This window comes from Sprattus sprattus, assembly GCF_963457725.1.
Source record: "Sprattus sprattus genome assembly, chromosome: 1".
In the NCBI taxonomy this organism is placed as follows: Eukaryota; Metazoa; Chordata; class Actinopteri; order Clupeiformes; family Clupeidae; genus Sprattus; species Sprattus sprattus.
The window spans coordinates 68,253,503-68,269,559 of NC_137920.1; the positions used below are offsets into that span (position 1 = coordinate 68,253,503).

At 41.3% G+C, this 16,057-nt stretch overlaps 2 protein-coding genes across 4 annotated transcripts; both read right to left on the reverse strand.

Moving 5' to 3' along the window:
- Positions 1-99: 99 nt before the first annotated feature.
- On the reverse strand, positions 100-6,818 carry ppp2r1ba (protein phosphatase 2, regulatory subunit A, beta a). The gene is made up of 15 exons (XM_080852575.1): positions 6,723-6,818; positions 5,497-5,587; positions 5,054-5,154; positions 4,720-4,952; positions 4,384-4,531; positions 3,959-4,114; positions 3,680-3,794; positions 3,489-3,559; positions 3,209-3,343; positions 2,606-2,779; positions 2,424-2,484; positions 1,984-2,138; positions 1,679-1,821; positions 1,448-1,539; positions 100-1,224 (listed from the first exon to the last, which is right to left on the reverse strand). Exons 1-15 carry the CDS (start codon positions 6,798-6,800, stop codon positions 1,208-1,210), a joined length of 1,770 nt encoding a protein of 589 aa, XP_080708701.1. The 5' UTR covers positions 6,801-6,818; the 3' UTR covers positions 100-1,207.
- Positions 6,819-8,607: 1,789 nt separating this feature from the next.
- alg9 (ALG9 alpha-1,2-mannosyltransferase) lies at positions 8,608-15,338 on the reverse strand. 3 transcript variants are annotated; one of them, XM_080853030.1, is made up of 15 exons: positions 15,181-15,338; positions 14,261-14,396; positions 13,842-13,976; positions 13,658-13,728; positions 13,345-13,433; positions 12,922-13,057; positions 12,624-12,711; positions 12,389-12,494; positions 12,040-12,162; positions 11,682-11,836; positions 11,305-11,434; positions 10,674-10,821; positions 10,090-10,219; positions 9,825-9,955; positions 8,608-9,513 (listed from the first exon to the last, which is right to left on the reverse strand). In XM_080853030.1, exons 1-15 carry the CDS (start codon positions 15,324-15,326, stop codon positions 9,390-9,392), a joined length of 1,848 nt encoding a protein of 615 aa, XP_080709156.1. In that variant the 5' UTR covers positions 15,327-15,338; the 3' UTR covers positions 8,608-9,389. The 3 variants fall into 3 exon arrangements, with proteins under 3 accessions (XP_080709156.1, XP_080709154.1, XP_080709155.1); XM_080853028.1 differs by having other exon boundaries at positions 11,682-11,903; positions 12,023-12,162; XM_080853029.1 differs by having other exon boundaries at positions 14,261-14,447; positions 15,181-15,332.
- Between the last annotated feature and the right edge of the window lie 719 nt (positions 15,339-16,057).

The following is a 16,057-nucleotide window of genomic DNA, read 5'->3' on the forward strand; positions in this document are numbered from 1 at the left end:
CCTCAGTGCCCAAGTATGAAACATAAAGCACGCGTACTAAGGTCTTGGTAAGACAACTGAGACGTAGTTTAAAAAAAAAGTCTTATTGAAACACACAAGCACAGGTGAGTTACCTCGGGTCCTTTATTTATTATTCCCAAAACATTTCCCCTTCCGAGCGTCAGCAGGGAAGAGGTACAACATGTTCATATACAAACAAGACACGTTCTAATGACACAACAGATACGCTATAGTTACACCCCTACAGCTGATGTCAGTTCACATTTGAAACGCCTGTTTCACCGTCATGTACTGCATGTAGCATCTACAGCATCCCAACCAATCAATTAAAACACCCCCTGATGCATCGAGACCCAATTTTACAGTGTATGTGAAATCATGCAACTGTTTTCTGTACAAATGATATAAGTTACAAGTCAGCATACAGAACACTTCGTTATGAACAAAGACCTTTAAGAACTAAAATAGGAGAAAGTGAGGGAGATGTGTTGAGCATGGTTAATGGCACAAAAGAGCATGGGAGGGAGGCAGCTTAAAATAGACAGCCGAAAAGAAAAGATAGGATTTCAGCGTGCAGCATGTAAGGCTAATCAGGTGGGAGGGAGTTTTGTTGTGGTCCCTTAAGGAAAGCAGCCATGTTGATAATGCTTGTGTCCGTGAAGGATGAAGGTCTTCTGTGGCTCCACAAGCTACAAGCGGTGGGTGCAGTCCTGAGCCATGCTCTACGCATGCACAGCATGGTGCTAGAACCAGGCCTGGCAAACAACTACAACCGCAAGCTCAGACTCACAGTACAACCAAATGATGCTAAACAGTGAGTCAGCTGCTTTGCTTCTAAAGTCCTAGTTTTTTTCCTAACGGGTGCAGATGCGCTTGTGGCTTTACAGGTAAGGTGAGCAAACTACAAAGTGCTACAGGAAAGCTCAAAAGGTCAGCGAGAGTACATCACAGGGACATTTGAGTGGCTCTGAAGCATCAGACTTCAAGTGTCTATGCTCTGGTGAGGAAGTAACCAGAATAGTGTGTTTAGCAGGAGTGGAGGGGCTCAGTGAGAAAGACAACTAGAGTGAAAACAGAGTTTCGTCAGAAGACACACTCCCTCTCTGCACCATTGCATTTTGTTAAAATGTTCAACAAATGATCACAGACATCAGTGCTGAGGTTAGAGGTGGAGAGACGCTGAACGCTCATCTTCTGTGTGGATCCTCTAGTTCAGGGCAAGAACTGCAAAGGAAGAAATTCAGGGATTTCATTCACTCACTGTTTGAAATAAAATCACCACCACATCATCATTATCATCATCATAATGTAACAATTAGTCAGTACAAAACAAAGCCTATTTTTAAGTACTATACGTGCACCATTATGTAACCAAGATCACAGAACTACACATCTAAGTATCATAATGAACGCAGTATCAGAAGAACAAGTCAAATTTCCCTCATACCACTTATGGCCTCCAGAGCGAAGAACTTGACATCCATGTCTGGATCTGTAGCCAACCTCTCCAGCACCGGCTTCACCTCAGCCTGCAGAGAGCTACAAGACACACATCCTTAGCATCAGTTTCTTTTTCCCACAGAACCATATTTTCAAATGCATATAGCCAGCTATGGCCTTTTAAGTTGTGATTTGTGAACATTTTCTCAAAGCCAAACATTGAACATAATTGACATACTTGCTGTCGACCACCGTCCCAATCTTCTGCAGAGTCTTGGCCACATTGAAGCGGACGTTGGCCACCTGGTCGTTGGACATCTTCAGGGCCACGGGGAGCATGTGTTTTGTAGTGATGTCCTGGCCACAAGCCTCAGATAAGGACTGAAAGAGTCACATTCACAAAGTCAGGGAGCATTAGAATGTACATAGTTACCAGAAACTGTACGCAAATGATCTATCCAACCACTCAGAAGGCTATTCAATCAGGACAAGAAGCCTACTAGTGTTTCTACTTCCTGTTTGTGACTTCATCATCATACTCACATTGATACAGAACAGGGTGGTCATCCTGTGGAGGTAGTTGGGGTCGTTGGCCATGCCAAGGACTTTGGGGACGATGGTGTTCTGTGCCCACTCTGCTCCAAACTTCTCCACCAGCTTCATCAGGTTCGTTGTTGCTGCTTCCCTAATGGCATACACTAGAGACAAAAGGAGCAAGTTGGTTGTGATGGGAGATGAGTCATAACAACACAAAAAATACCACCGCCCAGAAATTATTAAAATGACAAGAGAAAATGAAATTCTCAGAATGTCTTCACCAAGATAAGATTTGTTATACTATTGTATATATAACAATGACAACCACTATACATTGTCTATCGTCGCCTTGTCCTAAGTTAATACAGACTGGCAAAACAAACAGTGGGCATATTCTGATTAGAGGTCCTATTTTCAATCCAGTCTTAAGATGAGGCTGTACTCACCATGGTCAACAAGCCATGCCATGCACAGAGAATTCAGCTTCTCATCAAAGAACTCCACACCCTGACAAGAAGCAGAAACCACAGTTAAACATCAGGTAAAATGCCTTGAAACGGGTATATTATATATCTGTGAAATGCCTTGAAACGGGTATATTATATATCTTTGATTGAATGAGACTCACCAGCTGCCCTGCCAACAGGGGCATGTACTCAATGATGGCCAGACGCACCCTCCACTTGGCATCCTCTGCCAGCTCCACAATGGCCGGCAACAGAGACTGAGACAGCTGGCGGATCCCAATCACCTCGTTGACACAATCCAGGTTGGAGATGATGTTCAGACGGACCTCAGGGCACTGAATAATAAACAGAAGAGAGGATAGGATTTCAGCGTGCAGCACAGTAAGGTAAATAAAGTCACTTCAATAAGCTTATCCCTGGCTCAATATGATGACTTCAGAAATGAAAAAGTAAATGTCATGAATACTACAGCTGAATGAAAGGAAAGTTAAGTCTGTTGCTCTTAACATGAGCATCTTGAAGAACAATTTTGTTTGTATAGGAGTGCCCATTTTATGAAAATGTTTTTTTTTTTTAAACAAACCAGAGATGCCAGAGAGTCCCGCACTATTATAGCTATACATGTGGATAGCTTATGAGCAGTGTCCTAATCAATTCATCAGCCATTCCAACACTTCCTGTGAGCCCCATTTCAGAAGACTTCATATCTGTGCCAAGCAAGCAAGGCAGGCGAAACCTTCATGACCAGGACAAGACCTGCTTACCTCATCTTTCAGCTGTGCCAGGAACAGTGGAAGAAGATGTTCAACGGTGTTGTCTTTACCAAGGATGGTGGACAAACCCATGATGACTGATGCTAGAGCGGACTTGACATGCTGGTTGGTATCTGAAACCAGTTCCTACAAACAAAACATCAGTCATTTACTTAATATACCAGTTGCTGACGAGGCCAAATTAGTGTGTTGTTGGCCAGCACACATGCTGCTAAATTGTCAAGTTATTACTAAGAATGAAAACAAAGGGTGGCTAACAGGTTCATTTTACCTTAACACAAGGTAGTATGTGGGTCATGATGATGGTCTCTCTGCTGTCCTCGGTCAAATTTTCACAAAACTCTTAGAACAAGAAGAGAAAGATGAAATGTTTAGGATGATGATTTAATAAAGAAAAGAACAAAAAAAGCTATGGAAGGTAAATAATGTGTCTGCGTGAGATTGGTGGGGGGGTCCACTCACCTTTAACCTTATTTGCTGCAGCGGCCCGAACCTCTGCCTCGCAATCCTTCAGAAGGTTCTGGAAGGCTGGCACCAGGTCGTTTTTGGTGATCTCTGGTCCCACTGCCTTCTGAAGCTGTACAACCAAAGACATGATTTTAATACAGTTCATATCTTAAAGACTTATAAAATAAAGCTTTTGAAATAAAGCTTTTGAAATACCTGACCCTTTAACTCCAATAAGATAGAAACCAGCTGGAACCAGACTGACAAACGGCTTAAAAAACACCACCCACTTACCTCAGAGAACTTGTCGGCCACCATGTAGCGCACTCTCCATGACTTGTCTTCTGCTGCCTGGCGGAGGGTGGGCATGACCAGAGACTCCAGGTCCTCTTGCGGTAGCAGCGTGGCAATGCTGACGCAGGCCTCCACGGCTAGCAGCCGCACCGAGTCCTGCCATCACAACAACATCACAGCAACATTAGAACGCCGCAAGTACAGGCGGAAAATGTCAAATTCTACACGTTTTATGGGATTCAAAAGTATCAGAAGTAACGAAATTCATGTCTAGGTATCGTATTGAAACAAAATGTTGGTATTGTGATAATACTTTTGCATATCAATCAGCATTCCAAAGTTCAGGTTCAGTAAATATAAAAGTAAATATTTGACAGAGAATAACACACAAATACATCAACAATGCAGGGGGGAGAGAAAGTCACCTGCTCATCAGACGCCAGAGCTGTAAAGAGGGAAATGATGTCACTCTTGACGTACTCGAGCTCCAGGACTTTAGCAAACTCTCCCAGTTTAGAGGCTGCAGCACGGCGCACCATGGGAGTGTCATCGGAACACAAGTTACGGAAATGCCTGTGGAAAAAAAAATTACTCATTTCATATACAACTTTCAAACTCACACAAATAGATACATTCTGATATACAAAATGACTGACCAAATGTCACATATAGTGCTATGGTTTCCCAAACTGTTTTAATGTATTCGCCTATTCCTATGTTGTAGAAATGTCATCGTAAGTGATACTTCAAAAGCATCTTACTGGCGAATCTCTGCTTTGACTGTGCTGGAGACACGGGGGTAGCACACACTGAAGAGCCCACAGGCGGAGGTGCGGGAGGTGAACCAGTCGCCACTGGCCAGCCTCTTCACCAGGGGCTCAAAGTGCACCTCCAGATCCACAGGGGAGTGCTCATGGGAGATCTTACGCAGGGACTCCACAGCCTTGTCACGCACCACCGTCTCCTCTACGGTGGCCAGGCTCTCCAGTGGGGGCTGGGGCAAAGACAGCAAGGGGTAAGAAAAAGGACATTTGGAAAGATGAGGTATTGATCACCTGAGATGATGAGATCATCCCCTTGCATTGTAATACTGACCAGGAGGCAGTGCACATACTCCGGGCCTCCAACCAGCATGGTGAAGTTACCGAGCTGCTCGGCAAGCGCGAGAAGCACCTCATCCTCATCGTAGATAGTATCTGGGCAGGGCAAAGACAAATCAGAGGTGGTCTGAGTTTTGCACTGAGTATCCTGGCATTTATTTGCAATCATTAGCTTTGTGTTTGTAAGCCTTCTGAACTACAAGAATATAATGTATTTTGCAGTCTGAGATGAACTAAGCAACAAGGAAGGAACAAGGAGGAACACACACACTTGAAACTCCACAGTCTGGCATGTTCTATTCAATTTCTAATGTCTAATAGAAACACATTTGCTGAGCATAATAATGGTAAAAATCATGTGTCCTTTAAGCACGTGTAGTAGTTTAGTCTGACAAAGAGAATTTGATTAATATGGTGTGTTTCAAAGTTCACACCTACCTGTAAGGAAGGGAAGGAGCTCAGTGCGAGTCCTCTCCACCCCTAACGCTAATGCAATTGTTGATAACTTCTTGATGCTATTCAGACGTAGCTGTAAAATAAAAACATTGGAGACTTAAGTTATGTGGATAAATGAAAGCGTTGCCCATACTGTTTGAAAATCATTTAGAGGGGGAAAAAGACCTTAAGGTTACTTATCCTACGTGCTCTTAAGAAAGTGCCTAGCGAACGTTTATATTGGACTTTAACAAGCGATAGAGAACCTCAGACACAACACTGCATCTAAGTTAGTCCGTACAGCTTATAAAGACTATAAATAACGTACTGTCTTTAACTAACAAACGTTAGGTGCCATCTTAGCATACCTGTTGGACCAAGTTGAGTATATAACAACATCTGATAAGACTGATGAATAGTAGTTGCCGGTCACAGGAATCTTGGACTCTACCTGATCAAAACTAGCGAACACTTAGCCTTACAATTTAAGTATTTAACTTATTGATAACAATACGTTTAGCAGATGGCTAACCTTATCTTCAGCCGTTAGCCGAACTACATATATTGCAAACGGTTTGTCAATTACGGTAGGCAGTTAGCTAGCATAATTGTGCTAAGTAACGTTAGGGGTGTCATCACGCGCGGTTTCTTGTTTCTTGTTATACTTTTCTATGAATTCTAACTTGCTAACTTAAACGACTTTACAATTCACCAACAACCAATTATTCTCGGAAGAAAAAGCGACATATTATGTAGCCCACTACCTAACATTAGCTAGCCATCTAGCGGAGATATACTCTTGCTACGGTCCTTCGATATGCCACGGTAGGTATGATAGCCAGCTCTTGGACGGAGTTTAGCCTGATCTAAAAACTCATCCAACCGGTTCTTATCATCATGAGGCCGCCAAACATACCAACACAGAAATGTATTATCCGAGTAATAATTTAAATGTGACCATGTGTTGCCAGAAAACGGTCAGCGTTTGTCTAAATTAACAATGTGACGCCGATAACACAGCAACGTTAGCTAACGTTATCGAGCCGAAGTTACCACTGCAAACATAGGCCAGATCCAAATAACGTTAACCTCCCTAGGATAGCTAGCCAGCAAGCTAGCCGACCAATGTTAGTGGATGGCGGTTTTCCCGGGCCCTGACTCGAGCGATAATTTTCTGATCAACATTTTAAATATTCACAAGTTAAACAGCTAATGATAACAACATCTACCTGGACATCCTCATTGCGCAGTTCGTCAATGAGTACAGCAATAGGGTAGAGGGAATCGTCTCCATCTGCTGCCGCCATCTTGGATAATGTATGGTAACCTACTTCCTACGGTTTTTTCAACTCCTACTAAACTGGTTCCGCTGGGGGGCACCAGTGGGAGACCTTTATTGCCTGCAGAGCAGAATGCTGCAGAGTGACTTCATGCTTTTACAAGCATGACATTTTGTTAATCATTAATTAACATTTCCCGAAATGGTGTTACAAAGCAACCAGGCTTACCGGTACAACATATTTAAAATATCTCTTCACCCTCACTGTAGAACATTTTGCAAAGATTCATCATCTTCTATTATTGTCATACCATGTTTGTGAATTTTAAAGAAACTCATATAAGATTTAAACCTTTATTTCTTGAATGTAGGTAAACAAACATTCAAGTTAAACGCATACTTTGTAACAGATCTGACGCTGTAACATTAGCCTACCTGGAAAGCCAGCAGTAACATACAACAAGTGAATGAAACACATCCTTGGATAGAAGATGGGGAAAGGCTACCACAGACAGTATCCATCTAAGTCTTTGGTCACATCATGTATAGGTAACAGGGAAGGAGGTTGCAAATTGTGCGAGGCTAAAGGATAAAAATCAGATGAATGGTATCTCAGATTATTTCAGATTGGTGGGGCGTGGACCAAAGGCCTCTAATGTATGTGAATAGCAAGACTTAGAAGCGTGACGCATATTCACAAACAGGACCTCTAATGATTTGACCATCAAATAGTCTACATGGTTTGCCTCAAGACCTACACATAGCCTACATGCTTTAATTCTTCATTTATTGTGGACCTGCAACCTGTTGACACAAAAGAAAAGCCATGATGAGTGCAACAAGTCACACATACAGCCGGAATGGTTGAATTAGGAATTTTGGCAGTATGATGATTACATTTAAACTTTGATCTACTCTTGGTTTAATTTAGAGCTGATCAGAAGCCTGTTTGTTCTCACAAGGAGATAACTGGCTCAGGGTTAGCCTTCACTGAAAGACACTATGCTATTTGTCAGCATATCACCCTTAAATATACATTAGGCTACACCATAACCTGTACTTCCATATTTGAATCAAGTTGCTTACTTCAACAGGGTACCATCCTCTGATCTTATCATAACAGAATTGCATTTTCAACTTTTCAAAAAATAGTCTATGTGTAATCACCTACTGATGCTGTGGGTACATCATAAATGAAAAATGATTTGATGATGTGAACCAAATGACCACACTGGCATTTAGGCCTACTTCATTTTATCAACACACAACCATTTAGTTTTGAATGATCTGTTCACTTCCTCCGATATGAACAACCAGGAGTCATTTACGCTGGGGACACCTCACCTCTTTATGCAATCACCAATTTCCTTACCACTTTTGACAGCTAAGAATACAATCTCACCACAATGAATAGACGGTTTCTCAATCAAAGTGACTAATCAACATATGATAGGAGAAAATCAAACTGCTCCACAAAAGTTTTCACGTTATTCTAAGCAGTCTCTCCAGGATTTTGTAATCTTGGGCGGTTGGGTTATTTTATTTCTAGGCTCATTTCTGTTAGTCTGGTATAACCACACCCAAATTAATTTAATTTATTGCCCTTGATTATTACATTTACATTCTTACATTCTGGTGTTACAGACCTACTGTAGACCATTACATCAAACGGGGAAGTCAAGACAAACTCTCTTGCATCTCTGCAAGTATGTGGATGTTTATTAAAATGGTTGTATAGCATTTATAAACTGCACTTGCATTTACTTCATTTTATGTCCCCACACTTTTCAAACCGAAATGACGCCAATTTGCACAACACTGATTGATCGAACCATTCTCCTTCATATCGAAAAATTGAAAAAAGGAGAAGAGAGACATCAAATTATGCCCTCTAAGCTAAAGTTGTCTAACACAACTTTTGGCACGGTGAGCTTGAAGTACATATGGATCAGAACAATACATGAACAAAGGTCCGATGGGTTCCACTTACTTGACAGACTACAATGAGAAACACTGAAGTAACTCAGCAGAGACTTGACATGACATTGGTCCACGTTTGACCATTTCAATTTTGGTCATTTTTCACTGTCCAGGCAGGCTCAGAGGACATTAAAACTACAGAGGATGCTACAAACATGGGACTGTGGTCCCTAAAGGGTCAGCTTCACGCACATCTTCAGCCTCTGGGGGCAAGGACCACCCGGCGCAGGCAGTCACACCAATGGGTGCGGCACAGAAGGTGACAACAGTTAAGTAATTCTCTGGAATGGAGCAGATGGCTTAACCGTTGAGGTTGTGTGTAAGCTGTGTCCACGGTAACCCATGGACTGGATGGATGGAATGGCGAGAGTGAAACGGGCTATAACCCCCAGTCTTGGCCAACAGGCAAACATGGTCATTCTGCTTCAGTGTTCTCCAATACAAATGTTCATTATACATATGTACATAAATACACATCCCAACTCTCAAAATACTTAAATACACACACACACATACACACAGAATTTGATGCAATGCTATGACCCCGAGTTGAAGACGAGAGAGAAAACTATGGGCCATCAGAAGGGTAAACTGGTGTTCAGGAAGTTCCTAGATGAAGATGGAGGGGGTGGGGATGTCAGGGTTGTGTCCGTCTCCTGGCGTGCTTCGGCCGCCGTGGTTTAAGGATTACATAGCTGCTGTATGTTGTGTGCTGCTCTGAGAAAAATGGAACATAGAAGGCCCTGAAGAACTTTGAAGACCTGTGTAAGAGACAAAGCTTAATAGTTAGTCATAATTGCATTTGTACATTGACATTGTATGTGTGCGAAAACAGTGTACAATACCAATAAGCATTATTTCGAAGAGACTCACTCATGGGACAAGAAGCCGCATATGGAGGCTAATCTCAAGACCTGAGATTACCTCAACAGGCAAAATCCTAAGTGACCTACATTTCTGGTTCAGACGGCCCTGTGTGAGCTCTCCCAGAGAGAGTTCACTCACCACTGGGGCTAACATTAAAGTTAACAGAAAAGAAAAACAATGCACAGGGGAACAAAACAGAACTGACCTGCTTGCATCCAGGAAAGGCTTCACCACAATGATGCTCCACTCTTCTTTGTTAGCAGCGTAACGTGGTTCACGAGGGGCCTCTTTTTCCAAGGCCAAATCCACCAGGTAGTGGCACTGTTTTAGGTCCACCTGAAGATGAGCAGGACATCTTTCTTTGTTAGTGACCGTATCAGCTGAACAAGTGCTTTGATGTAATAGCCTACTACTAAATAAAGATTCAGGATTCTTTTCTCACGATATCATGGAGCTCCTGTTGCACTTACATATCGTGATGTCTCCTCAAGGTTCTGATCATTCATATCGGTGGGAATCATGTGGGTGGCTGATGGGTCACTGGAAAACGGCTTGGGAAGTTGACCTCGGAATTCTGATTGGATAAACTGCAGTTGCCAACTAAGAAATAATACACAGAATATTGTGTCAGTTTAGACAGGAGGTGGTCCAATAATCATTACCAAGATTACATTTATAGACACTGTATACAGTAATATTGGGGAACAATGTATCAAATCTTCAGAGTTACATTATCATTCTAAGTACATAAGCATTTGCATTTTTTTAACAACAGAATTTACTTACTGTGTCTTTAATGGTACAATATGTAGTGTGTGTAAAATTTCCGCTAATTATTCAATTATGATACCACAATATAAATGCCATGTTTTCCCCTGTTCCTGTGCACACATACATAAATCAAATGTTTCAGGACTGTTTCAGACTGCATTTAATTACATTTTTGCCCTGAAATTTCTAAAACAGCTGAAACAAAGACTCAAGATGCATATAACGAACAGGAGCACTGGGAATGTGGTGAGTCTCTGGCACCTTTTAAGAAAAGCAGACTCACTTGTTGGGTAGGAGGAAGCTGCTTGGGAAGCGATACCACTCCTTGCCCACACACACATTGACTGGTCTGCCCTCTGGAACAGTGTGGACGCTGGGGTCTTTTGCAATGCGATGAAACTCGGGATACAAGTCTAATGGGGCATGATAGCCTGGAACCAAACATGTCAAAGGAGAATGACTAAATGTTCAATAAAGTGAAAGAGGGAACACCTAAGAAAAAGTGAAAACAATTACTGATGCAAGAGCCCAGAGAGGTTTCCAAATAAATATAAATGTTGAGGCTAACACAGCCGTGTGCTAATAATACAGTAGACATAATTTGGGGCAATTTTGATGATGACCATTACCATGAAAGGACAAAAAAAAAAGAAATACTGCATAACCGGTGTGACTAATGGTTTTTGGGTGGTACTGTTGCCAAACAAAATTGCCCACAAACTTGCCCTGTGAATAATCAGCCTTTTCATGAGTAATACATATCCCAACAAAGCTATATTAGTCATACATATTTTAGAAATCTGAAAGAAAAAGGTTGGAGTGGACAGGGTTCTTGTTACAAGTACAGATATGCAAAGATATATACAGTAGATAGATAAATGTATTTGATTAGTTTGCATATGGCTTCTCCTGACCTCTGAAGAGAGCCACAGATCGGGACAGCGACAACACTGCAAAGAGCAGCACAGAGCCCAGGGCCAACCAGTTGGAGGAGACTGTGTAGTGCTCCAAGCGGTACCGCTGGAAGAGGAAGTGGTAACACTTCTGCAACGACCAGAGAAGAAACACACCACACATACATAAGAGCCAAGCGAGTCAAAATGATGGAGGCTATTTGGTTAGATAGGTGTGCATTTGTTATGGCACTGGCTGGAAGAGACATTATAAGAACTACTTAGTTATTATTTCTAATAAGACAACTAGTAGTCAGGAAATAGATAAAAGTGAAAATACCCAAGTGAGGATAATGTATAGATAAAAAAAAAAAACTGGTCGTAGTTTCTCATTGTACCTGGAGAGAGGATAGTGCCACAGCTCCGCAGAGACAGATGAGAGGGTAAATGGGAAACAGAAACCGTTCCTCCTTGTGGGGTTGAGTAAAGAAAACCAGCATCCAAAGGTACATGGGTGACAGTGTTAACCAGTACGGGCGTCCCAGGTTTTGTACTGTAGCGCACACACACACACAAGCAGGCGGGGGGGGGGGGGAAAGCAAAAAGAGTTGGGATGTGATCTGCTGGTGTCATGCCAATCATTAAATATTTAAGCAGTTTGCTAATTCAATAACACCTGCAGCTCTTACAGCTCAACAACAATGTACAGCTACCAATCAAATTGAAAGAGCTGACGCATGTCATCGCAGAACTCACCATTAAACCTCTTTAATAGTGCCTCCATTAAAGAGGTGAGGGGTAGAGAGAGCAGGGCCAATGCAAAAACGATATTAAAGTTCAGGAAACCATTCACAAAGTAATAGTGCCATGGCTCTGTGCCTAAACAAAGGCCGAAAACACATAGTTATACATCAGACACATATTGAGTTCAGGTCATCCTGAAAATATTGTACAAAACCACTTCAATGTTAAAGCAAAAGTATATAAATCTATCTTTGATTTAGTATGACAATATGCAGCTCCAACATGATGCCCACACTCCTACCCAAGTTGAAGGATTTCACACATCACTTTTTGTTGGTACAAGAAAGTACCATAACAGTACCATAGAGATCTGGGCCGTGCGGAGTGAACACGTTGTAAAGGATGATGTTCAGAGGAGCGATCACCAGCTTGCCATAATAGTAACTGTCTACCAACACCACAGGAACCTATTAGAAACACAAAAAAGTAATTATTAAAATAGTTGAAGTTATGGTATAAAAACTTAACATCTGGTATGCAGCCATAACACTCATGAAAAACAAATGCTTAAGACTTTTAAAGGACTAAATTCTCACCAGGAAAATCATAAGTGCCGCCAAACCCCACAGGATAAAGCTCTTCCATTTCCTCTTAAGCACTAGCAGGTCAAAGGCGATGGGGATTCTGCCACAAACAAGAACCACTAAAATCACTTCACATTTCCTTACCACAATACTACATCTAAAATAATTGTGCTCTTACATTAAAAAACACTGAACCTTACCACTTATAATGCTTGTTGTTATGATTTGTAATTTACCAGTACACCGTAATCCAAACCTCTAATTATCAGTTGACAAGATAAACCCATTTGATCTTCCATGCCACACTCACCCCAGCAGAGCGCTGAATGGCCAGCCAACAATGGCTCCTGCTGCCACCCCAAGCACTGCTAAACTGGTGCGGCCCTGGAACCAGCCTGTCATGGCCACCACTGTGCTGTACATGCAGAAGGTGCTTGGGAGGAACGCTGTGGATCACCCAAACACAGTATTCTTCCCAGTTATTTAAGACAAATATGGCAAGAGATTTCACAATTATTCCCAAACTGTGCTATACAGCCGTTTCTTTCTCCTAGGATTGCAGATTCCCTGCAATATGTGAAGATTTGAGATATAATCTACCGATACAGGAACAGTTTGTAGGAAACTGTGCTGTTGCTCAGAGTAATCCTTCACTGGAGCTCATAACCATCTACCAGCTCTACTGTTAGATGGAAATAATAGATTTTATGAAATGTTATCATCTCAGACAAACCTGCAGAGGAGCAGAACATTCCTGCACTCAATACCAAAAAGGCCAACATGAGGCGTCCAACATGTAGGCCAAACTTCTTACATACTGCCCTGAAAGTTAAGAAAAGTTAGTTAAGAACTAAAAAAAACCAAGTTACACTTGAGACAAGACTGACACTATGTATATAAAATGTACATTATTTGTATTCAGCTGTTAATAAAATCCCTTACGGGACAGCAAAATACACAAAAGATGACTGGTCATGTTGCATTTGGTTTGAAAAAAGCTAAATTCCAATGAAATAAAGGTGTAATATTCACAGATTCAAACTCACTTGTAGAAATAGAGCTCACACACACAGCAGGTAAAAGCCAAAACACAGCGCATAAAATAAAAAACAAGAACCTGTAAAAGAAATAAGGACATTTCAATGGATGCTCCCTTTCTCACAGTTTACACACTACTTTGACAGAGAAAAGGGAAATAAAAAAACACCATACAGTGAAAGGATCACTGACCTTGTTAGTTTGAAGAATCTTGGCATGAAAGCAGGCAGGGAGGGCATGGAGCCATAGGTAGGCATAAGAGCGTATTGCGTAAGTTGGAGAGTACTCCCATGTCTGCATTCCTTTGCCATAGAGTAGATAGTGAGTCTGAAATGAAGACGAATGGAAATACACATTGTGCACACTATTAGGTAATTCACTTAAACCTTGTCTTTGTAACTGCAAATGCATGTGCCTGTAATGTAACATTAATTTACCTGTAATGTGTCACCTAAATATAACTTGGCTCTGATTATGTTGCCATAACGATTTAATGCATTTAAGCAATCCACATCGACAGAAACACTTAAACACTATAAAACGTATTATTTGGCCACTTGTGAACATAGGCCTATGTTGTAAATGACAATCTGACCGGTTCAGTTACTCACTGGTTCCCAGTAGTTGTAGGTCTCGTCACAGTCTGAGATGTTGCTGAGCAATGCTGCACAGAAGCGTGCTGAAACCAGGCACTTGAATGCTGTCGAACCTTCTGGGGCCCACACCTGGCCAGCTTTACTTGATGTCCTATAGTAATATGAGGGATGAAAGGGGGTGTAGTGCTTATCTGGGTTCAAACTAACCAGCCAGGGGGAAAGTGCGACAGTTTGACAAACATTAAAACAAGTTCCCAGATAATGCATGAGAATACAAAACTGTAAAAAGGCTCAAGGACCAAATTAAACTGCCTCAATTTACATGTGTGTAATCAAAATCAACTTCACACTGACTTCACGTTAACTGTCAAACGTTAACTGTTAAGTAAGATGCTTGAACAGCTCATTGAGCTCATCATATTACAAGCGGCTAATGATACGTGGCTCTAAAGACGCTTTCAGTCTACTAGCTAACATTAGCTCCTCAATATAATCAGCAATGAAACGTCGTTGTAAACAAAGAGTTTCTTAAAAAAGAAATGTGAAGGTCATAAAGCAGGCAGAACCCTATACTCGGATGGAACTGGGTTTTGAACCATTCCTCGCCAAAACGGGTGACTGAATGAATGAAAGACGTTTAACGTTAGCTAGCGTTCATTCAAAGCTGACATCCTAGCTAATGTTACGTTGTTTGGATCAAGCCTCCAAGCATGCTTGTACACAATTGCAGATGGCCAAAACGTCTGTGACTAGCGTGTCGTACATTTGTAGTTGTAACAAAAACAGTCGTTTATAACGTTATATGTTTGACTATGGCTCTGCAAACTGGTGGTTAGCTAGACGAGCCAGACTATTGCATTAGGCTATTTACACTGAAGTAGCAAGCCACTCGTCTACAGCATACAGCTATTGTAATGGTTTTCTGAGTCACTCACTCATTTCGCATGTCACTGTTTTTACTGTCGTCAACATTCTTCTCTTCTTTTGACGTTCGGTTTTCGTTGACAAGACTTGTGTTCACATTATTAGCATCTTGTTTACTCCCTCGTCTGTTTCGCTGACGGAGTCCCTTCGTCGCCATGTCTTCTACTGGCAAACAAATGCTTCGTTTGGAATAAGTCAGAAGTCACATGTGATACTCAAGTCCTCACCATACACATAAGACCTATGCAGAGGCGATGCTCGAAATAATTCATAAATATTTTATTTGATCATTCTTCACGTCTTCAAAAGCAGTTTAAATAACATTTCCAAAACTTCATAATACATTCCACATTTAAAATAGTTCACCTTAAATAAAAAATAAATATACATCTATATTAGCAGCCTAGACCATCTCAATGCTCTGTATTGGTCTGTTATTACATCACACGAGGTAACGGGGTGAGCGAAAAAATAATTACATCCTCTTTTTTCACCTCCTTCATTTACATTCGATACATCTATTAGGCCTACTGACAGGCACTGGTGGAACCAGGCTTACATGAAGTAATAGAAAATATGTCTCTCAATGAACAAACGCATTAAAAACACATTTGATGTTTAGCCACATTCTAAAAATAAAACAGCATTTGTTCAACAAAACAAACACACATCACCTCTTGGTGAGAGTGTAGCATGCGCCATAATTAATTTACCAACATTGTCACAGCAAACGTTTAAAGGTCATTCATCTTCACAATAAACTGAAATGATAAGCACACTGAACCTCTAATATGGCTTGTCCAAGTTTGGAATTTATAATCTGTGAGATGAACACATGTCAAAAAAAAAAAAAAAAAAAAAAAAAAACATACACCCTATGGTATATTC